Here is a 23055-nt window from a genome sequence, read left to right as displayed (position 1 = left end):
TTCATATCTGAAAACAAAAGTATCTGAAGGATTACTTCCGTGGAAATATTTTCTTTTGAAGTCTATAGTATGGCAAGACCAAACACAGAATGCTAACAAGCTGAGTCTTCATCCAGACAAAGCAAAAGTACTGCTGGTCCATAGACAAACTGATCCATGAGTAGAAGTACAAAGTGTTCTGGATGGGCTTGCGCTCGCTCTGAATAACCAGTTTCATAGCTTGGGAGATGCTTCTAAATATGCTCTCTGTTCTGGCTGGTTGGTGTGGGGAGGAGGGGAATGATTGGTCTTATCATACCCACATAGAATAGAATAGAATAGAATAGAATAGATTCTTTATTGTCATTACACAAGTGCAACATTGCACAAGTGCAACGAAATTGGATGCCATCCCTTAAAAACAACAAAAGCAAAACAACAACAACAACCAAACAAACCACATTCCAGCCACACCCACACCAACACCCATCAAACTCCCAGGTCACACTATCGAGTTACAGCATTCAAAAAGGCCACAGCTCTTGGATAGAAACTGTTTTTCAGTCTATTTGTCCTTGACTTGATGTTTCTATATCTCCTGCCAGAAGGCAGTAGTGCAAACAGACTGTGTCCCGGGTGAGATGAATCCTGCAGGATGTTGTTTGCTTTCCTAAGACAACGGGAACCGTACAGTTCTTCCAAAGATGGGAGAGGATGACCAATAATCCTTTGGGCTGTGGTTATGACCTTCTGGAGCACCTTCCTCTCCCTAGCTGTACAACTGGAGAACCAAGCACAAATACAGTATGTAAGAATGCTCTCTATGGAGCCTCGGTAGAAGGACACCAGCAGTCTCTCACTCAGATTGTTCTTCTTCAAAAGTCTGAGGAAATAAATTCTCTGCTGGGCCTTCTTCACCAGAGCAGTGGTATTTGCGCTCCAAGTCATGCCCTGATCGATAGTTACTCCCAAAAACCTGAATTCCGCCACCCTCTCCACCCGTTCCCCGTTGATATACAAGGGCTGAATGTCCGCCTTTTTTTTCCTGTAATCCACCACCAATTCCTTGGTCTTAGCCGTATTAAGAGCCAGCCGTATTAAGAGCTCCACACCAAACACAGAGCCGCTCCACCTCGTCCCGATAGGCGGACTCATCCCCTCCTGAAATGAGCCCTACCACCGTAGTGTCATCAGCAAACTTGATGATTTTGTTGCTGGAATAGATGGCTGTACAGTCATACGTATAGAGAGCATAGAGCAGGGGACTCAACACACAACCCTGTGGTGAGCCGGTGTTAAGGCTAAGGGCTGTGGACATATGTGACCCTACTCTAACCCTCTGAGAACGTTCTGACAAAAAATCCAAAACCCAGAGACAGGTGGAGTTGGAGAGTCCAATCGCCTCTAGCTTGGACACCAGTCTATGGGGGAGGATAGTGTTAAAAGCAGAGCTAAAATCCACAAACAGCAGCCTCACATAACTCCCCGGCTGCTCCAGATGGGACAGAGCAGCATGGAGAGTGGTGGTGATAGCGTCTTCTGTGGATCTATTTGCCCTGTATGCAAACTGGTAGTTGTCAAAAGTTGATGGAAGACAGGAAATAATGTGACGGCGCACCAGTTTCTCAAAACACTTCATGATGATTGGAGTCAGTGCAACTGGTCTGTAGTCATTCAAACTACTGATTGTACTACATGCATAACCTTCAATCTCATTCATTATCAATACACCATAATAGTATCCCAGATCATGATGACATGCTGGACAGATTAAAATGCATTTGATAAAAACAGTAAATACCAGTTAGTGCAGTATTGTTCAAACAAGAAATTCTTTCAGCAGATATAATGAAGGTAGCTTAAAAGGGGGATTTCTTCATTTTTAAAAATGTTGTATTTAGCATTGTATGTGTCTTATTTTTAGAGATCTCCAATCAATTTACAAAGAAAGGCATTTATGCAAACAGTTGAGCAATAAAAAAGCTAAACTAGAATTGGAATGAGGCAGGCTAGACACAGAAAATAATTCATTGCATAAATTTTACAGGGTAATGTATTAGGAATTAACTAATTAAAAAGCATATTATTGTATGAGAATGGATGATGCGTCTGCATGCATGCATATGCTGTTTTAATATCAAATAATGAGTGCAGTGAAAGCATGTGGTTAGAATTCATATTCTCTGGTAAATGGTATTTAATTTACATAGAAATAAGTGGCATTAGTGTTTATAGTATTGTAATACCTGCAGCGATATAGCTGATATCTGAAATGATTATTGTATTTAGCATGCTGAATTCTCATTTGGAAACACAACTTTGAACATAGTTTGGTTGAAATTCCATTGGATTTCTTTTTTCTAACTGTTACTGTATAACAATTTAAGTCTGGATAAAATGGATAACATGTTTAATATGGCTTCATAATTGCCATGTTTTGGGTGAGCATGCTACAAGTCACACTCATGTGAATGAGCATTATCTGGTCTTGTGATATCTGCATTCTCACATTTAACCCCTTTTCGTTAAACTCTGCAGTCTCATGCCCATTTTCCCTTTTCTGCCAACCCATCTTTGTTCTTGTGAGCAAGTATTATTGCATGTATACAAACCCACAATGTAGTGCAGTTAGACAAAATTAAAGCTGGGAAATGTTTCCTTGGAAATTGCTGATGTGGGCTAAAAATGAGTTGAAAGGAGAATTTAGTTTCTGTTTCATGTATCTAACATAATGGAAATATCTATAGTTAGATATTGGCAAATCTTTACCTATTGTTGCAGTAAAGGATCATAATCTGCTAAGACATTGTGACTCAACCCAAGATATTGGTCTGTGAGACAGTTTAGATCAAAGCTTCTGTTCACCATGGCTAGATCAGCGTTCAAAGCTGTCATATGGCACAGAAATGAGAAAATAAGCAATATGGTGTGCATAGGATCTGGGGCTTTTGGTGTGCCAATCTGTAAAATTTTGGCCATTATGCAGCCAGCTACAAATCAGTGTGCCCGATTATTGTAATGAATCATTGTACAGTAATAAAGACCACATAGCTGTACATAGAAACTGGTGTAAATCAACAGCTATAGGACGTCAGCATAATTGCCGCAACTGCTTCATATTCAGCGGTGAAAATATTTTGTGCTAGCTTTATTTGCCTATTTCAAGCTAGCACAATGCTTTGCCATAAGAACATTTCTCACTGGTTTCTTTCTGAAACAGAGGCAAAAGAGAGTGGCTTAGTTGTTAAAATACGTTGGAATAGCACTAGGGAGAAATATACAGTCTTACCTACTTCACAGGGTAATTGTGAGTACAAAATTAGGGAGAGAGCATGTTGGACACTGTGAGAAGGGGGACTTATAGTATGGAATATATATTTGCAGAAAAAATAAAAGCATAACAAAACAACAACAATCACCTCTATTGCAGTCACTTTGGATCCCTCCCTACTGCTATGAAAAGAAGATTTCAGGATGCTAAGTAGCAGAGCTATTTTTTCTGAGCAGTTTTATTTGAAACTGCTGGCCTGTGATTGAGAATTGGCACAGAACAGTGTAGTGCACCTAAGTTTTTCATAGCCTGCAGATAATTTATTTCTCCCATACAATTCCTTCTGAAATACATATGTCAGCTACAAGGCATATGCAGAGCACAACTCCTATACATATGCACTTCAGATTAAATTCACTGTGTTCAGTGAGGTTTATAGCCTAGGAGTTAGGATTGCAGCCTTGGACATGCATTTTCATTGAAGGATGTTTTTCTCTTATTGTTTGATAATTACTTTAGTTAGTAAAATGAAACTAGCTATAACTTTAGGAGTTATACTAGGAGTCAGTTGCTACTTTGCATGCAAGTAAATCCTTTTCTAATTTCTCTTACCACTTGCTGCACCTGGATATAATGATCTTAAACAATAATGATATAAAACCCTACATTGTGTAAGTAAACTGATAAACATTTTATGCACCTTACTACATGCAAAAGCAGCTATCATGATTCTGCTGAGAGTTCATATGCTAAATTCCAAAGCCTGGTTAAATCAATTCATTCTGAACTTATTAAATACATGCATTCTTGACAGACACATTCTTGAAATGTGTTAAGTGGGCAGGTGTGTTTCTTCCATAGACATTTTTTTTATTCAGCAGAGCAGTTAATCTTATCTTGCCACAATTATATAACAGCAGATTTGGCATAAGAAATGGTTAACTTATTAAAGTGTTCATATATGTGCAGATAAGAGACATGGGTAGCTCTCCTGAATTATACTGTTATTTATGCAATTAGTCTTTTATCTTATATTGCAGACAGAATCCACCAAGGCGGAGAATCCAAGCATCAAGAAATCACTCTTTCCTCTTTTTAGTACAAAGAATCACTTAAAGCATAGCTCTTCTTTGAAAAAGATTCCTGTAGTCACTCTACCTATGGTATTGACTTTTAAAAATGGTAGCACTGTATTAAAACAAACAAGCAAATACTTCAGTAAATTTATTTTACTGACCACAACAGCATGTATTTTCCCCATGGGATCACAAGCTTCTTCATGCAAGCTAAGCATCTTGAGCCAGTTCCACAAATTCAAAGATTTTTTAAGTTTTCAAAACTTCCAAGAAGTGTGGCATGGTTATATTTTGAAAAATTAGGAATAGATGTTTGTAGCAAACCATTAAATGCAACATCATCTGAAATCAGTCACATGGTACTAATGTTCAAATTATCCTTTCTTTATATTATTTACTTGAGTCTTGTTTACATGGTTTGCCATTTCTTTCCTTTGGCTTAAGGAAAAAGAAGCTTCCTTTGAAAAATGAAACAACCTCTTACTAACTTGATTTGCCATAGAACTCTATACTGGTCTGTTTTTAATAGCTTTAATTTCCTTAGGTTTTGTGGTAATTAGCCACCTTGTTGTTTTGATTGGCAGAATAAAGGCTAAGCTCCCTACATTTAATGTCTTAACAAATTTTTAATCCTAAGATTTATTTGCTGAGAAAACACTATCTAGCCAATAATTTCTCGTCCCTCCCCAATAATTCTATGAATGCTCAAACCATCCCGGTGATGGGTTCAGCCATCATTTCCCCTTGCAACTAGTGTAGCTTTACTTAGCAACCTGTGTGATTAGAAACTTCATTTTACTTTGGTGGGGAATAAATTGTTTCCTTGCACAAATAATGCACAACTAACAGGCTGATAACTCTCAATTCATATATCGATCTTTTTTCTTTAGAAGAAAGAAAACATGTTTTGTTTTTTGTGGAGGTGGCTCATGATCTTGAGAGCAGTATGGAATGCTATGGAAATGAGGATGAAGCACAACAATGCACTTATTTAACTGCTCTTTCTCTCTTACAGTGATTTCACTAACAGCATGTGAATGCCTTAAAGGTGGAGGTTGTAACAATTCTGCATGGCATCTACAAATGTGATTATTAATATGGACATATTAAAGGGGCATTGCAATAACAGGCTTCACCTGCATTGCTTTGATCTGGGAAGCTGGGAGAATGGAAGCAGTTTGGAACACCTACTGCTTAGGAATTGATCAGCCCCCAAATTTTTTCTGTGTTGCAGATGCCTGGGAGTGATAGTCAGGATCTTTTGGCATTACAGAAAGCTATGCACTCATCTAATCACCCTGGCAGCAGGCAGAAGGATTGGCATTCTGATAAGATGACAGAAATCCAAAGTCATGTAAGTGAAAGTATTGCTTCATTCCAGTTTAAGGTCAGGGGAATAGTAGGTAGGTCTGCTAAGCTGCAACCCAAAGTACCAGTATATACCTTTATATCATAGGAACATATGAAGTTTATACTGCATTCAGTTCATTGGTCCATCCACTGAGTACAGTACATGCTGACTGAATCCATTGCTTCTCTAACCCACTTTTCTCTGAGTTTTTAGTCCAGCCCTACTCTCTCTTTCAAGCAAGTATCTAGGTATGCCAAACCGCAGGATGGAGCGGATGAAAGAACCAGAGAAATGCTGAAGGGAGAAGATAAAGCTGCCTTGTGTTTTGATGTCACTGTCTTTCCTCCTTCCCTCCAGAATCAACCTAGAATAGTTATGGTTGCCAGTCTCACAACCCAGAGGACCATTTTTGCTTTAATTCCACCATGACCATCCATGTGTTGGACAGGGGGCAGTATTTCATTGTTGTTGTAATTAGAAACTGTATACAGTTGTACCTTGGATCCCGAACACCTTGGGAGCTGAACATTTTTGCTCCTGAACACTGCAAACCCAGAAGTGAGTGTTCTGGTTTGCAAACGTTCTTTGGAACCCGAATGTCCAACGTGGCTTCTGATTGGCTGCAGGAGCTTCTTGCAGCCAATCAGAAGCCACGAACAGACTTCCAGAAGTCGAACAGACTTCCAGAATGGATTCCATTCGACTTCTGTGGTACTACTGTATGTTACTTTACATTATTGGCAAATACCCCAAAGCAGAATAGAATACATTCTGTGATCAGAATTAAATACATTGGGGGGAAATCCATAGTTTAAAGCAAGTCAGCAATGTAAGAAAGATAACACTTTCAAACCTTGAAACAGGCCTGGTTAAAGAACTGAATTTTCAGGAGACATTAGAAACATGCAACTGATGGTGCTTCCCAAATCATTTTTGGGAGAGTATCCCAGAGGGTTGGTGCTGCAGGTGAAAAGGCCTTTTCTGAGAGGTTTCCAGATGGCAATATGCTGGCCGCAGTATGGCCAGCAGGGACTCCTCTTAGGTTGATCAATAAAGGTTGATTTGGCCTATGGTAGAGGCAACCAGTACTTGGCCATAGCTGTTCAACAGCAGCTAAGTGAGTTGCTGGCCACATGTTCATAGTAGAGAAAGGTGTAAGGTAGCAGCTGAGGCGGAGACAGGACACATGATCACGGGAATGATCAGCAGTTCCTTGTGCAGGGTGCTGACATTAGCAGGCTTCATGGAAAGCCTGCCTGGACTGCCATATCATGGTTACCTCTACTCCTTTTGCTGCTACCCAGCAGTAGTGGACAGGTACTGTCTCCACCCCTGTTCTTTACTGATGACATTGGCAGCTTCAAAGGAGAAATAGTTCCCCAAGGTTCTGACCTGGCTTCCTTAATAACTACTCCGTCTGCCAATTAGTGGCATACTTTTTTGGATGATTTTTTGGATGATTTAAGTAATTTCGTTGTCCCCGAGAGGGGGCAATGACAATAAAGATATTATTATTATTATTATTATTATTATTATTATTATTATTATTAATATTATTATTATGTCCTTTACATTCCATGGTAAAATATAAGACTAGCCCTGAACTTCTGCTTCACTTCACTCCTGAAGCATAGGTGAATTTGCCAGATCCTATAACTGCTAGTGAGCTATTGGCCACATTCATATGTCACTCTAAACCATGGTGTGCAATGTGCACGATCCACACTGAGTGCTCCCCCTTTCTTCCTCCTACATGGCCAGGAAGATTCAATCAGATCCTTTCACTTCTGCTTTAGTTAGCCAGTTTGTCGTGTGATCCAAGCCTGGAATTGTGGTTAACACTAGCTGTGGTTAGTTTCAACAAGCCAGCTTCAGAAACCGTGGTTTAAAATTGCCTTGTTTGAAATAACCGTATTTCCTGTTTGCCACATTGTGTTACACCAGCAACAAAAGTTTCCGAACTTCTTATCTCAGACTCATGGCCAGGAGGAGTCAGAAATCTCATAAGGATAGATAACAGTACAGGAGAGGTTTCATTTTCAAATGTGTGGTGATGAACTCTCAAAAAACACATGATCTCCCTTCAGGTAGATAAATTGATTTGCCATCTGCATTCCATCCTGTCCAGCAATGCTAAAATGACCTCAGGAGAGGAGGCTAAAAGCACACCCCCTTAACGCATATAGAGAACGGGAGGTACTGGGAAGCCATAGCTTCTGAGAAGTGCAGAGCATGGCTGTTATGGTATTATCCCATATGTTGTACTAGATTGAACTACATAATTTAGAAGTATCTTGTGGAAATTAGTCATTCAAGACAGATGGATGTTCAGGGATCTTATATTGGAAATATCTTGAGTCTTAGCAGCTGTTTTTAAAAGCTTCATTTAAATTATTTATAAACTTATTTCAACTGTTATTTGGGTATTTTTTAATTAATTGAATAAAATCTCTATGAAGCTGTTGCACCTATTAGAGGGCAGCTAAAACTAACAATAATAAAGTGGTACTTTGGTTTTCAAACGTAATCTGTTCTGGAAGACTGTTCGGCTTCCGAAACATTCAAAAACCGAGGCGCAAAGGGGGGTCTGCAATGGAGAAAATTGAAAAAAAATGCAACGGAAGCCGTTTGACTTCCAAGACGCATTCCAAGAAGCGTTTACTTCTGGGTTTCCAGCATTCGAAAACCAAAATGTTCGGCTTCCGAGAGGTACCACTGTATAAGAAATCATCAAACCTGGTGGAAGAGTGAAGAATAATGTTTATCATTTATATCAAAATTTCAGCACAGAATCTTCAAGTAGAGAAATGTTCATTCTGCATGCAGATGCTGAAAATGCAATAGTGTTTAAAGCTATAGAATATTATAAAAACATACTGGGGCACTGTATTTCTAGACTATACTTTCTTGAGTGAAAAGTGGAAAATGGATGGGAAAAGAAATATATTGTAAATTATATACTTACAGCTCAAAGCATTATTGAACAAAGACTGTTTTCGGTGTTTATAAGCAGAAAAGGGAGTACAAATAAATAAAAATAACAAGGCCCATGAAGTTTTCTTCTTTTTCTTTAGAGCCAGCCTTTAAAATCCCTCCGCAAGTTGTTGCACCTTTCTTCATCCTCAAACCATTCAATTCCTTCTGAACCTCGATTCCAGCCCTTACCAAGTCAGCCAACTAAAACATCTTTTTCTGAAGTTCGAATTCATCCCATAAGTCAAGTTTCCTCCAGTAGCAGCAGCAACCTACGGCAGGAGTCCCAGTCAAAAGGCAGAACCACACTTCAGATCCCGGGCCAGATGGAACCCAGTTGGCATGTTTCCCCAGTGAACAGGAGTTCCAATGATGGGACTTCATACTCTGATCAGATGCCTTCTAAGAGTGGGCAAAATGGTCATACTTACAACCGAACAAATAGATCCCGAATGCCAAACTTGAATGATTTGAAAGAGACAGCTTTGTAATAATACTCCAGGAGATGCTATTGCAGGGATTTTATCAGGGGGCATGGCAGTGCTGGTGATCGTGGTGGTAACTGAATTCTCAGCTTTATAAAAGGTGTGCAATATTGAATACGTGGAGCTACTGTTTGGTACCACACCAGTAGGGATCTTACAGTGAAATTATTAATTGCCATTCATCTAATCTCATGACAAAAGAATGTGCACTTCAGGGAGAATGAACTTTTTTGCCCTTTTCTCTCATTTTACATTCCAGCTTAGTGCACTCCTCCGTCTGTATAGGCACTTCGGAGAGTTGAAAGAAATGTCTTTAGACCTGTGCCCTTATGAAAAAAAAATTTGCTGCCTAGATTTAATTTTTTTTAAAAGAAACTGTGGGGTTTATGTGAAACACTTGTATCCCTAATAAGGGTTTAAAGTTAAGTTGTATGTTTTTATTTGTTTTTTAAACTTCCATATTTGATAGGGTTTGTAATATTTATTTATGATCTACTATTGTATTGTTATAATCATATCTTACGTTACAATGTATAATTATTTTGAGCTGTTTGAAACATTGTGATGCAGTGCAACAGCTACAGTAGTTTCTATAAAAACTAACATACATAGATTGCATCAGGAGTATTTTATTATATACATAAATTATATATATGAATATATATATATATACACAGATATATATAAATGGTAAATAACTGTCTTTTTAAAAATATACTCATTTAAAAGAAAAGTATTGTTATGACACTATCTGCCATATTTTTATACATTTGTGATATAAAGTGCAGTATTATACTTCTAATAAAAGGGAACTGAATGTGGATTGAAGTGTGAACTGTAAGAAGTTTTGCCCAGCTAGTACTAGATGCAGTGTCATTGCTGACAAACAAAATACAATAGTAATTCTCAGACTTTGCTCTTAGCTTGTTTCTGCAGGTAATGGCTTATCAAAAATGGAAACCCTTAAAGTCAATTGAAAAGTGATATATTTCCCCCTAAATGTGTGCTTAGCTTTCCCCATTACTCTTAATGGAAGATAGGCATCTGCATTATCGTGGTAGAATCCCACCTCGTTACAGTTGTCCATGCAGAAAAACGAACCTGTAACAAGTTAACGCAGATCCTCTTCTGTTCAATATGTGAGGTGAAGACCAAAGAGCCACAGCAGGAGTTGCAAGTGGCAAGCCAAAGTTGGCATGACTTAGCACTGTAAATCATGGTGAAAGGTTTTAGGCCTCTATGTATTCTTTGCACTTTGCTTGAAATTGTACCGACCAGAAAGTAAAATATTGTATTTAAATGTAAGAGAGGATGTGGCACTTCTATTTTGTTTCTAAGATTTAATAAAAACTGTGACATAATATTTGAATATGGAAAGCAACACTTTTTCTGCTAAGTTTGATTTCCCCCTATATCACTTATAAGAATATCTATGTGGACATTAAAGCTTCACTCTCTTCAGAGTGCTGGATGTTTTCTAATTTCCTATAGAATATTATTTTTAAAAAATCAAGTGGACTTATAGCAGAGTGTATGTAGAGTCTAATATTCCGTTTGCTCACAATTACTATAACTCAGGAAAAAAGATAATTGGAAAAATGTTGGCCCATTATGGAGCTGGTATAAATGAAAAAAGAATGAGACAATAGTGTCAGAACAATACATGTTTTAAGTCTTAACTCCTCAGACTTACACAACTCTTGAAAGCATAGCTTAGTCAACTAGTTGTTTTTCTAGCAGTTTACTGCTTTGTCCTCCAAAAGATTACCTGCAAAGCAGAAACTTGCTGGTTTACGCGGATATTTAGAAGTACAGATGAATGGAAGAGATGTACTCTTAGCTTTGCAGTACATTAAAGGTATATGTGAATTTTTAAAAACAGCATCTGCAGACTTCATAGCAGGAACAAAATGTTTTTCATTGCAAAAACCAAAAACTTGAGTTGGAAGGATAGTATATGTGTCTGTTTCCTATTTAGAAAACAGGTATTAGAACAATACATGAAATAATGAGTGTGTTGTGGGGAATATGAGACCGTATGATGGAGTTTGTTTAGTAACTGGGTGTCAATTTGATTAATAGAGTATCTATCTTCTAACAGTCTCCTTCACCCACCAGCTGCCAAATTGGCCTTACTATTTGTTTTGAGACTGCAGCTCTGAGCAGTACCGTCTGCGTTACACTAGTTGTAGCTGTTTAATTATTGCTATACCCCATTTTGATTACTAATACTTATTACACTGCAGGCAATTTGCACACACAATTTTTTGTAATGCTATTTCTAGCCCGTGTGTGGAAGCCCTCTGCCTTGAAAAGATTTAGCATCAAAGTTAAGTATATCAGAAAATCATTAATTGTATTGTTGCATTTAAAATTAGTATTGCCATTTTCAAGGATAAACCTGAAAGTATCTGTCTGACTTTCAGGAGAGAGTGAAGAAATAATATAATTTTCTCTTTTTGTTAAAATAAAAACTGTACATCATGCTTGAACACACAGAGTTTCCAGTCTGTTAATATAAAGAGTAAGTCTTATTTCAAAAGCCTTGCACTTAATTTGGTTTATGTAGCCAACTTGTAATATGTTAGACTTGTAAATATGCTAAGACATCCAAAAATCTTATTAGGCTAATGGAGATTTGCTAGCATCAGAAGAAGAGCAAAGCCTATTACACATTAAACTATTATTCAAGTGTGAGCTTTTCTCTTCGCTGAGATTAGAAAAGTAATTTGCTGTACTCTCTGTAGCTTTACCAAGGATAGAGCAGCTAAACTTAGGTATGTGTTTTGCTCTCTGATGGTATTCCTAGTGTAAAATAATCAGTGTCATGTATACTACTGGAAGGCAGCATACATTTTCCTGTGGGATTGTAGGGATATTTTAAATAGGGAAAATAAAATCTTGATATATTTAACAATATCTGTGGAACAAATCTTTGATACTTTTGCAAAATTGTCCATTCAATAGCATTTCATTTGAAAGTGCCCATATTCCAATAAAATGCATTAAAACCGGCCTAAACAGTTTATTGAAAGTAGAATTTGGTAAACATGCTGCTGAGATTTTCATTTTGGTAAACGTTGATGATAGTAAAAAGAGAAGCAAGTTAAATTTTGCTTGATTCTCAGAGAGTGGGGAATGAGCATATTTTTAAGTTTTTTTTAAAAAAATTGTAAGTCGTGTTTAAAATTTGAAAGGTTACCGAGATTTATAACTGAGATCTAGCATGTTTAGCGCAAGAGGTTTGAGAGCTGACATTGCACAAGCATAAACGGACAAGCTTAACTGTGACCAACTATAATAATAATGGCAGTTGCGCTAGTTATCCTCAACCATCAGGCACCCACTGGATTTGGCTGTTGCACTACACTGCTAATGAGACTCCTACTAGCAGACTGGCTTGTCACGTGAGCAGGTTGCCACAATTGGATATCTCCCTTTTTAAAGAAAAACAACAACACTACTTTGAGCAACAGACAAGATCACTGGGGAAGGGCAATGGCAGTCGCTTCTGGTTTCTTGGATTTGGCATACATTTATTAAAGCATTTCAACCCAGTACTTTATAACTTCAACCCACGATCAGGAGGTATGGTTTTCAGGTGTGTTTTTTAAAAAACCATGTTCTGTTTTTAAACTCCTATATCAGAAGGCTTCCCATATAAATCCCCAAATAGTATTGGGATCAGCCTCCCGCTCCTGATTCGTAACTATTTTTTAAAAATATTTTAAAAAAAGATCATTTATGTCCTAGAAGAGAAGTATTGATACAGTCTTTAGTATTTCATTTGGCTTTTGTATAGAAAACACAGTTATTAAAATGTTCTCTCTTCCATTCCGCCATCCCCCCACACCACAAAAGTATGAGTAATTCACAGTTTCCAGCTGCCTTAAATATATCCAACTTTTATTTTTTACACTGTATGGTAATTCAGCTAAAACTGAAGGCATTTGTAAAATAACCAACAGAGAAGAACCAGGAATCCAAATATTTTAAGGCTCCTTAAAATACCAAATTGAATTATGACCGAGAGCAAATGTGAAATTGGCAGAGAACAGGTATATCTGTGTCACAGTTCTATTTGAGTATTGGACTAGTGTTTGTTAGTTTTGCTCTGAGGTAGAATAATAAAACTTAGTCAGACTTTTGCCTAAAACACTCTCAACTGAGAATGTGAATGTGTAGCCTGACTCTTGCATAACAGTAATGCTATGATAAGTTTTTGTGTATTTGTTTTGTGTGGTGGCGCAACTATTCAGGCATTAGATGAACATGCACAGGGAGTGTACGATGGTTCTGTCTTATAGTGCAGTTATTTGAGCTAGGCTTGGTGTATGTTGCAAGGAAAGCATATTACAGTAGTCTTCAATAAACATTCAAACAATATTAAAGTATCTGTAAAATTAAGATTATTTTAGAACAGCCTTCCTCAACCTGGTTCTCTTCAGATGTTTTAGAGTACACGTCCCATCATTCCTGATGATTGGCCTTGCTTTTCTGGAGCTGACGAGAATTGTAGGCCTCAACATCTAGAAGACACCAGGTTGAGAAAATGTTCTAGAAGAAAAGGTGCCTTTCCGTATCCAAATTCATTCTCCTGTTATTTTTTATTATGCCAGCTGGCTTACACATGAGAATTAGTAGCAGATAAGGACAAAAGCCATTTTTCCTAGTGTCTAGTATAATCCAGCTGCTGTTTAAGAACTTTTAATACAACACAGTTGCATCCAGACAAATTATCAAAATAAATTAATGTATCTTTATTTCCCAGTGAATTCTCTTCATTCAGCTACCGTAACAACAGTGTGAGAGCCTTTCCTCACATGTCTACTTGTGTCTGCTAACACAAACTCACTTATCAATATTCTGCATTATAGAATAAAAGTACCATGAAAACAAAACTGACCAGTTTGTTAACAAAATCCTTATATGAATTTTATATGTTAGCTGAACACAGTTCCATTTACTTTTAAGAGTAATGAATAAAAGTTGACGTCACTCGCTTCAGCGTAGCGGTGTAGAAGATTTGCCCACTCCTATGAAGTTTACCACTAAATGAGCAGTGCTTCTGGAAAATGTAGATTAAGTTCATTCAGCCAAATAAAGGTGACCAAGTTCTCCTAAACAAGCTGCTGCAATACAGTACCATTGCTTCTTGTGGCTGTTCGTAGAGCATGTTTACTGAATGTATAGCTAAATAGTTGTACACAGTTGTTTGCTAGGACATTGCTCAACACAGGACTTTTCAGTTACCTCTCTTGGTCAGTTAATTACAAATTATAATACGGTGTTTGCTTTACTTTCTTTTTGAAGAGTCCGGTCTTTCGGGGTTTTGGTCAGGAATGGGGAACCTGTGACCCTCCAGATGTTGAACTACAACTCCCATCAACCCTGGCCAAATTCCATCATGACCAATGATCAGGAATTATGACAGTTGCAGTCCAGCATCTGGAGAGCCACAGGCTCCCCATACCTGTTTTTAGACAGTGCTTATATTAATTTTAAGCTGCTCAGTGCATGCCCATTGTTAAATTGCTTTAAGGTCTTCCTTTATTTCTTTATGCTGGATTGCCCTTTTTGTTTTGTTTTTCGCTCCGGGGGGGACAGACGTGAAAATATCTTATTTCCCATTCTGAAACAGTTGTTAGACCATTGTTAGATTTTGTCCAAGATGTTCATTTGCTCATTTATTTGCTAGATTATCCGAGACATGCATTTTTAACTCTCATCATATTCCAGCATAACCATTATCTTAAAATGTGCTTTAAAAAAACAAAAAACCACAAAAATTTAGTCCACAGGACATAATGTGGAAAATACATCATGTGGGGGTTATTATTTTTGAAGAGTCGGTAAAATGCATGGTGGCTTAAGAAATGTATGGAACACCACAATTTAATATTTGCAAATAGAATCACCTGAGATGTGTGCTAATTCTAAGACTGCAAAATATACATTGCTGTAATGAATTCTACTGGGAGGACTTAGAGTTCATAAGTGGTGGGAAATCTACCCCCTTTAGATTATTTTTCTCCAACCTCCGTGTTAGAAGAATTAAAGTGAAGGACATACTAATTCCATAGTAGTACATTTTGACCTATAAAATTCAGGTTCTCTGGAGAAGGGGGGAAAATGCCAAATAGAGATCTTCAGGGGGAAATAGCTTTGGGTATTTAATATATTTAGAAATCCAGGACTGCTGAGATCTCCACTGTCAAAATATTGAATAAGAATTGTAGATGAAAAAATAGGGGAGAGGATACCTCCTGGAGAAGTTAATAGCTTTAGGAAAGTCAAGGTAAACCCAAAAGATCTAATTAAAAAGGCAGATTTCTTGGCTTTTGAAGCGTTATAGGTAAAGATTACCCACTTTCACTATCCCTTTTTTAGAAAATCTCAGATGCGCAAACTTAAAATCAACCTTGCTTTCTGTTATGAAAAAGACATTATGTAAATCTTTGAATTAAAACTGATTTTGAAAATATGTTGGGTATTTGAAGATTTCATTCCAAGTTAATAAACCATCTGTAAAGTGTTTATAGAACTCTTTGTATCATGTTGTGCTTACACCGTATCAGATTGTTTTCAGGCATGTATTCCATTTTTAACTCCTGTATAATTTTTATTGTTTATGTAAATAGTACGAGAAAGAGAGAAAGAAATGATCCTATGTTTAATCTTTAATTATCAGCATGGGAATTATTCATTTTTACTGAGCACAATGTATTTTTGAATGGGCCTTCCAAAACATGTCTTTAATAAAAATGCAGGTTTTGCACTAGAAAACTGAGGTTGTCATCCCTCCTGTCCTCCAAAGCATTTCGTGCATCTGTAGTAAGTTTCCTTCAGCCTTGCTGATCTTTTATTTACCCTTCTGTGCTTAGCCTTTTTTGAACCTCTAGCTCCTTGAATGTATTTGCCAAGAAATATTTTTGACTTGTCTGAAACATTTAAATGATACCAGTTTATGTACATTACTTTTGAGTTCAGATAGTACCTGTTTTTTCCTCAAATGGACAGTGACTTGCTTTTGGACATAGCCGTATAGCTGACATAATATGCCACTGTTCCCTTTACATCTTCGTCCCATGGGGTCACTGAGCTACAGAGGTCACTAGAAGAATCTGTCCTGGAAAAGAATATCAATTTTCTCTCTGCTTCATTCCAGAACAGCCCACAAGTGTTTCATCTACTTTATTACTATGATCTTATAATTTCCCCAAGCAGAAAAATTGCCAAGAGAACAGCAAGAAGTGTACAGATACATGTCAGCATCAGAATACTAGTGTTCTTCTTAATTAAACTGACTTCTTTGGTTTACGTATGGCAAGGCTAGAGCTAGACCATGAATCTCAGATGAGCAAGTCTCAGTAGGCCTATTCACACATGTACAGGAGGTCTGTGTGTGTCCCATTAGCCCAGCCATAGCCAGTGTCCATACATTGAGCAAGGTGTGCAAAAAGGAGCACCTATATGTGTACACTTGTATTTCCATGGGTACGTTTTTTCATTCCACATATGGATAAGAACCTAAGAGCCTTCTGGAGCTGGCCTGTGGCCCGTCTAGTCCAGTATCCTGTTCTCACGGTGGTGAACTAGTTTCCCATAGGAAGCCTACAATGGGAACCTGAGCACAACAGCGCTCACTACTGGCTGTTCCCAGCAGTGGATATTCAAAGACCTACTACCTCCCATAATGGAGATGGGACATAGCCACTGACAGCCTCCTCTTCCATTTACTCTTAAAGCCATCCAAGATGGGGCCATCACCAGGACAACATCAGGAGCAGGGTATGTTCCTGTTCCCCTCCACACATTAGTGTGAAGCATATGTAAACACAACTTAACTTACTGCCCAGCTTCAAAGATGGTTGTGTAGGAAGAATCAGGACTGTCAAACACTAGTCCAGACTTGAGCATAATGTTCACAATTCCTTTTCTGTATCTGGGAGAGCCTTTTGTTCTCAATATTTTCTTCATCTCTTTGTCATCCTCTGCTTCATTGAGAAACAACTATTGCTCTCAACATTGGTTTGGAAATGTTTGTCAGCTGATGTATGCTCACTGATTCTGTGTTTCTAACATGAGCCAATTGCTTGTGGCAGCAATGCTGTGTTGCATATTAAACCATCTAGTTCGTCAAAATCTTGGTAACTGCCATTCCAAATGGTATAATCATGGTCAGCAGTTTGTGTTCCACATCATTTCAATCATTTGGATATACAGTATGTTTGAAGTTTTCCATTTCCTTTAGGTAACTCTATTGCTTGTTGCCATCACTTTTTTTGGATTTTGGTGTGTTTAATAAAATGGATTAGCCCAGGGTGACAGATTTCCAGTACAGCATTTAGATAATTCCTCCTTTGCAAATGTCTTACGGAAAGAAATACCCACCTTTTGTCCTCTATAAATGGCTTTGGATGAAGATGCTTCTGTTCCGTAAAGATTTCTTGCTTTCTAATTTGACTCCACAAACCTACTTGGCTGTCAGAAACTGCCCAGTTACTGGAGACGATAAAATAGACGGATGGTATGAGGACACACCGAAAAGCCAAGTCTATCCTAGGAGCAGCTGTGTGTGAGAGAGAGAATTTGGAGCTTCTGTGTTGACCTTTTCAGTAACAAGAAGAGTGAGATCTCAATGTATCTGTGAAAACTGGAAGGAGTCAAATATGAGTTGGTGCCTGATAATCTGCTCTCTAGGAACATTGGGCTTCCCCAAGTCTGCAACCAGAGTTCCCTTTTCACTGGAGATGCTGGGAGCTGAATGAACCTGAGACCTTCTGCATGTAAAGCATGAGTTCCACCACTGCACTTAGGTCACCCTATCAGAATGTGAATTGTGATAGGAACTAGGATTCTATTGATGCCTATAGAATTGCACTGGCCTCATGGATATTTATTAGACAGAGTAAGTCAAATACTGAGGGGGTGGGTAGCACTGGCAGCACTCTTGAGCCTCTTGGCCATTCATTTCTGTAGGAGATCAGAGCTACACAACCTGTCAGTCTCTCCCTAAACTTGCCTGCTGCCTTTCAATGCTGAAGAGGATGCTATCCCATTGCCAGTGTTGAAGTAATATTCAACTGCTAGTCAGTTGAGCTGCATACTAGCTTCACACCCTCCCTCTTTCTGCCTGCCTGCCTGTGAGAGCCAGTGTGGTGGTGTGGTTAAGAGCGGTAGACTTGTAATATGGGGAACCGGGTGCATGTCTCCGCTCCTCCACATGCAGCTGCTGGGTGACCTTGGACCAGTCACACTTCTTTGAAGCCTCTCAACCCCACTCACCTCACAGAGTGTTTGTTGTGGGGGAGGAAGGGAAAGGAGAATGTTAGCCGCTTTGAGACTCCTTCGGGTACTGATAAAGCGGGATATCAAATCCAAACTACTCCTCCTCCTCCTCCTCCTCCTCCTCCTCCTCCTCCTCCTCCTCCTCCTCTTCTTCTTCTTCTTCTTCTTCTTCTTCTTCTTCTTCTTCTTCTTCTTCTTCTTCTGTCCCTTCTCCCTGCCCCTGAGGCCACTTTGCTTAACGTCCATCCTGATGAGTTATGGAGAAAGCTTGCTCACTCTTTTCTGACATTTCGGTTGGTCCTAATAAAAGTATTGCCTGTGGATTTTGGAATCCATCTATGTCTGGCATGTTTTGAGCTAGTTTCTCCCACTATTGTGAAACTTTCTAGTTATATGCAGTGCCTTTTTTCTATTAAAAAAAAAAGTTTAGGGGTACTCTCATTTTCTTACTCATATTGAAATACTGCCCCTCAATGAGGCCAAACTTAGATTCACAAAATGTTTAGGGGTATGCATACCCCTGCGTACCCCCCAGAAAAAAAGCACTGGTTATATGTTTCTTCATTTTAAAACAACAGCTAGCATTGCCTCTATTTTCAGGTTGAATAACTGCTTGTATTTTTATCTCCACGTTGCTTATGCTTTATGGGGAAGTCTATTAAGATGAGCCCTTTAATCATAGCAAATAAGCTTCCATCTTTTCTGGAAGCTTTATATGCAAAATCTTCTGCAGGTATGGCTATGTGCTTATTTCAAGCTTCTTCCTACACTTTTCCTGAGATGACTGTCACAGCACTTTTTAATCAGTCTCAATGGTAGATGATAAATATGTTCTGTATGGCATTTCACTGGAGCTAATACTTCTTGACACCAACATGAAAATGCAGTTCTGCTTCAACTTTCCAGCCCCACTTTTTGACATTTTCTGCAAGCTGTGTTCCTTTCCTAGATTTCCTCACACATATGCTGTTTTGGTGCTTTATAGGCTATTTTAATCTCTTTCTCCATAATGCATTTGCTCTTGTATTGAGAAAAGAACTGAGGCTTCTAGGTGCTTAGAAGATGAGAATGTTATGTGGTCTTGGCAAGCCCAAGTCTGTGGGAAGGTAGTTGCTACTTTGAAATGAGTGCCCATTTTGAGCCAATAGGCATATGAGGTAGACTCTGCCATTATCTGTAGTGCACAGTATCATGTATACCACCAGCTTTTCCTGCAGACACCTGGATACATTGGGAGAAAACCAATGATAAATTATGCACAATATATGCTTTTTTGTTTTGTTTGCACTGCATGAATGGAAAACTGAATTGCAAACTTCAGAAAGGTTGGCTCTTTTCCAGTTCACACATTGTTTTGGAATGTGCAAATATGGTAAGTTTACCTTTAAATGTGAACCGAAATGAATTTCTGTCTAATATCTAGTGCTGGCTCAGATGCATAAAACATGATTGGTTACCTACAGCAACTTACTTTCTATATTTGGGTGCCATATCCCAATGCTATTGGGGGAAAAGGTCTGTGTCGTATAAGCGCATATATTTTCCCCCTCAGATAGCTATCTTTAGAAACCCACAGCTGCTGATTTTATTGCTCTATGTTACTTTTCTCTTCCTCCCTCTCTACATCAGGCATAGATGATTTAACCTGCAATTCTATAGCCCTTACATGGGAGTAACATCTCAGTAGCCTTTTTAGGATTTTATTCGGGGGGGGGGGGGGAGGTCCCTGTTTATGTACAATTGGATTTTATGAAAACTGCGTCACTAGGTGGCCAACTTCTCAGCCACCTGGGAGCTGCTAGCAGGGGCAGGCAAGTGGACATGTACTGTATTTCCTTGTTTCTGTTCTGGTATTTTTCTTCTTTATTTCATTTATATCCCACCTTTTTCTCTAAGGAGCTCGAGGTGGCAGATGTGCTTCTTTTCCCGCTCAATTAATCCCCCCAACAACCCTGGAGGTAGGTTAGGCAGGGCTTGCCGATCAGAAGGTCGGTGGTTCGAATCCCTGTGACGGGGTGAGCTCCCGTTGTTTGGTCCCAGCTCCTGCCCACCTAGCAGTTCGAAAGCACATCAAGAAGAAGAAGAAGAAGAAGAGTTTGGATTTGATATCCCGCCTTTCACTCCCCTTCAGGAGTCTCAAAGCGGCTAACAATCTCCTTTCCCTTCCTCCCCCACAACAAACACTCTGTGAGGTGAGTGAGGCTGAGAGACTTCAGAGAAGTGTGACTGGCCCAAGGTCACCCAGCAGCTGCATGTGGAGGAGCGGAGACGCGAACCCGGTTCCCCAGATTACGAGACTACCGCTCTTAACCACTACACCACACTGGCTCTCAAAGTGCAAGTAGATAAATAAGTACCACTCCGGCGGGAAGATAAAACGGCGTTTCTGTGTGCTGCTCTGGTTTCACCAGAAGCGGCTTAAGTCATGCTGGCCACATGGCCCGGAAGCTGTCTGAGGACAAACGCCGGCTCCCTCAGCCTATAGAGTGAGTTGAGTGCCTTTTTAGTCTAAGATCACCTAGTGAGCTTCATGACCAAAGGAGGCAGGACACTGAACCCTGGTCTCCCAGGTCCTCATCCAAAGTATCATCATTATACCACACTGGCTGTCCAGTAATTATAGTCCTTTGTCTTTTTCAGTATTGTCTTTTATCTTATGAGCTGTTCAAAGAACATATTCCGTTATACAAAAGTAGTTTGTATATTGTATGTAAAGCCATGTTAAACAATGATTAATTGACATTTAGCCCTAATTTGAACATGGTGTGAGCCAGGTAAAAGAACGTTGCCAGTGTCGTCATTCCATTTAAACCAAGACACATTGCTCAGGTTCAGACCATTAGCATTCAAAGGATCCTGCATTGCAGAGAGTTGGACTAGATGACCCTTGGGGTCCCTTCCAACTCTACAGTCCTAGGATTCAATGACTCATAGCCCAGAAAAGTGCACTGCTGTCGTCCTGCTCTTATTTACATGAATAGTGGGGGAAGGCTTGATTTTACATTTGAAGCCATTCCACTTGCACCGAAGTGTGGGTACGTTTTAAAGGGGCTATTTAAAATAGCCCAAGAACTGCCACAACAACATACCCATGGTTGCAATGTGCTAGCCCAGGGGTTGCTAAGATGGTGTCTTCCAGACGTTGTGGACTCCAACTCCCATCAGCCCCAGACAGTTCATGGATGATGGGAGTTCTGGTCCAGCAATGGGAGGGCACAGACTTGGCAAAAGAAAAAAGCAAGCTGTCACTTCAAACCAATGAGATGGATAAATTCAGGATGGCTCCAATTCCCAATATCAAATCTTAGCTGTAAAAGTAAGCTGTAAAAGTAAGTAGTAATTATTTCAGTTAAAAAAAAAACTTCCATGGGATGCTGAAGATGAACACATTCAAGCAGCAACTGTGAGTACAATGTTCAATGGATTCAAGCAGCCTACTAAGGGAAGCTGCGATAACTGGAGCTTAAAGAATTAGTGCTTTTCCAATCCATGAATCAAATTCATTATTCATTACCGCTGATGCCCAAGAGCCTAACCTTCAAATATTTTGCTTCAGCCACCTCCATTAAAACTGAAATGCATGCATATTTTTCACTGTTTTAATCCCCGTATTGCATAATATGAGCAAGATACAACCCCGAATATAGAAATGTCAGCACTGTGGGGAATGCTATCTGGGAAATCTAAACCGTACCAACATAATAATTTGGCTTTCCACCCCAAATCTGAACTATAGCTCTTTGCATTGTGAAGTATTTTTTTCAAATTCCAAGTTCCAAAAGAAAAGCTGCTTTCTTATTTTCCAGCTTGGGGAACAAAGAAAAGGAAAAGTCCTGATAAGACACGCTATAGTTTGCCCTGTCACCTATGGGTAGAGTGGGTGAGTAAAAGCTATGTCACCCTACCGAACGCAACCCCTGTGTAAGTTGCAGGTTTAATGTACTTTTTTAGAAGGTGTGAACCAGGAAGATTCACATTTAAATCTGAGCTGAACAGAATTTATACTCCTTCCCTAGTTGAAAGCCTGGCCAGGGAGTTGCGTACATCCCTGCTTAAGATGACAGGTCATCTTACCAGCACCTGCACTGAGCAATCAAGGTTCGACAGGCAACAGACCCAGCCACCAGTGCAAATGCAGAGCCAGGATTCCATCTGTACCCAGCTGGACTATATCAAAGTCCAAAATGAAGATCACGGTTAATAGGATTGTTACTAAAGTCAAAGCACATAGTTATTTACTAATCACATGGAAGCTTATTTTGTAAGTTAATCAAGGCTATAGGCCCCAACCCAACACAGAAGTACAGTGGTACCTCGGGTTACATACGCTTCAGGTTACAGACTCCACTAACCCAGAAATAGTACCTCGGGTTAAGAACTTTGCTTCAGGATGAGAACAGAAATCGTGCTTCGGTGGTGTGGCGGCAGCAGGAGGCCCCATTAGTTGAAGTGCTTCAGGTTAAGAACAGTTTCAGGTTAAGAATGGACCTCCAGAACGAATTAAGTACTTAACCCGAGGTACCACTGCAATTGGTATAACGTGCATTTAACTCTGTTGAATTGTGGCCCCTGGAGAGTTCTGAGAATAGCACAGGTTCACAGTGGCGAATCAGCTCGAAGAAGGAGAAC

At 39.2% G+C, this 23055-nt stretch overlaps 1 protein-coding gene across 3 annotated transcripts in view; it reads left to right on the top strand.

The window, feature by feature from the left end:
• CDKL5 (cyclin dependent kinase like 5) overlaps nucleotides 1–15921 on the top strand; it is a 68063-nt gene extending 52142 nt beyond the window's left edge. For 2 of the 3 annotated variants that reach the window (XM_077927470.1, XM_028727579.2), the window contains exons 16-18: nucleotides 4291–4413; nucleotides 5561–5680; nucleotides 8752–15921. In XM_077927470.1, the coding sequence (XP_077783596.1) occupies nucleotides 4291–4413; nucleotides 5561–5680; nucleotides 8752–9141 (633 nt within the window). In that variant the 3' untranslated portion in view covers nucleotides 9142–15921. The remainder of the gene's footprint in view (nucleotides 1–4290; nucleotides 4414–5560; nucleotides 5681–8751) is intronic. The other variant, XM_077927471.1, reaches the window with a different exon arrangement.
• Nucleotides 15922–23055: the final 7134 nt, after the last annotated feature.

This window comes from Podarcis muralis, chromosome 4, assembly GCF_964188315.1.
Source record: "Podarcis muralis chromosome 4, rPodMur119.hap1.1, whole genome shotgun sequence".
Taxonomy (NCBI): domain Eukaryota; kingdom Metazoa; phylum Chordata; class Lepidosauria; order Squamata; family Lacertidae; genus Podarcis; species Podarcis muralis.
This window is presented reverse-complemented; position numbering and strand designations above follow the sequence as displayed.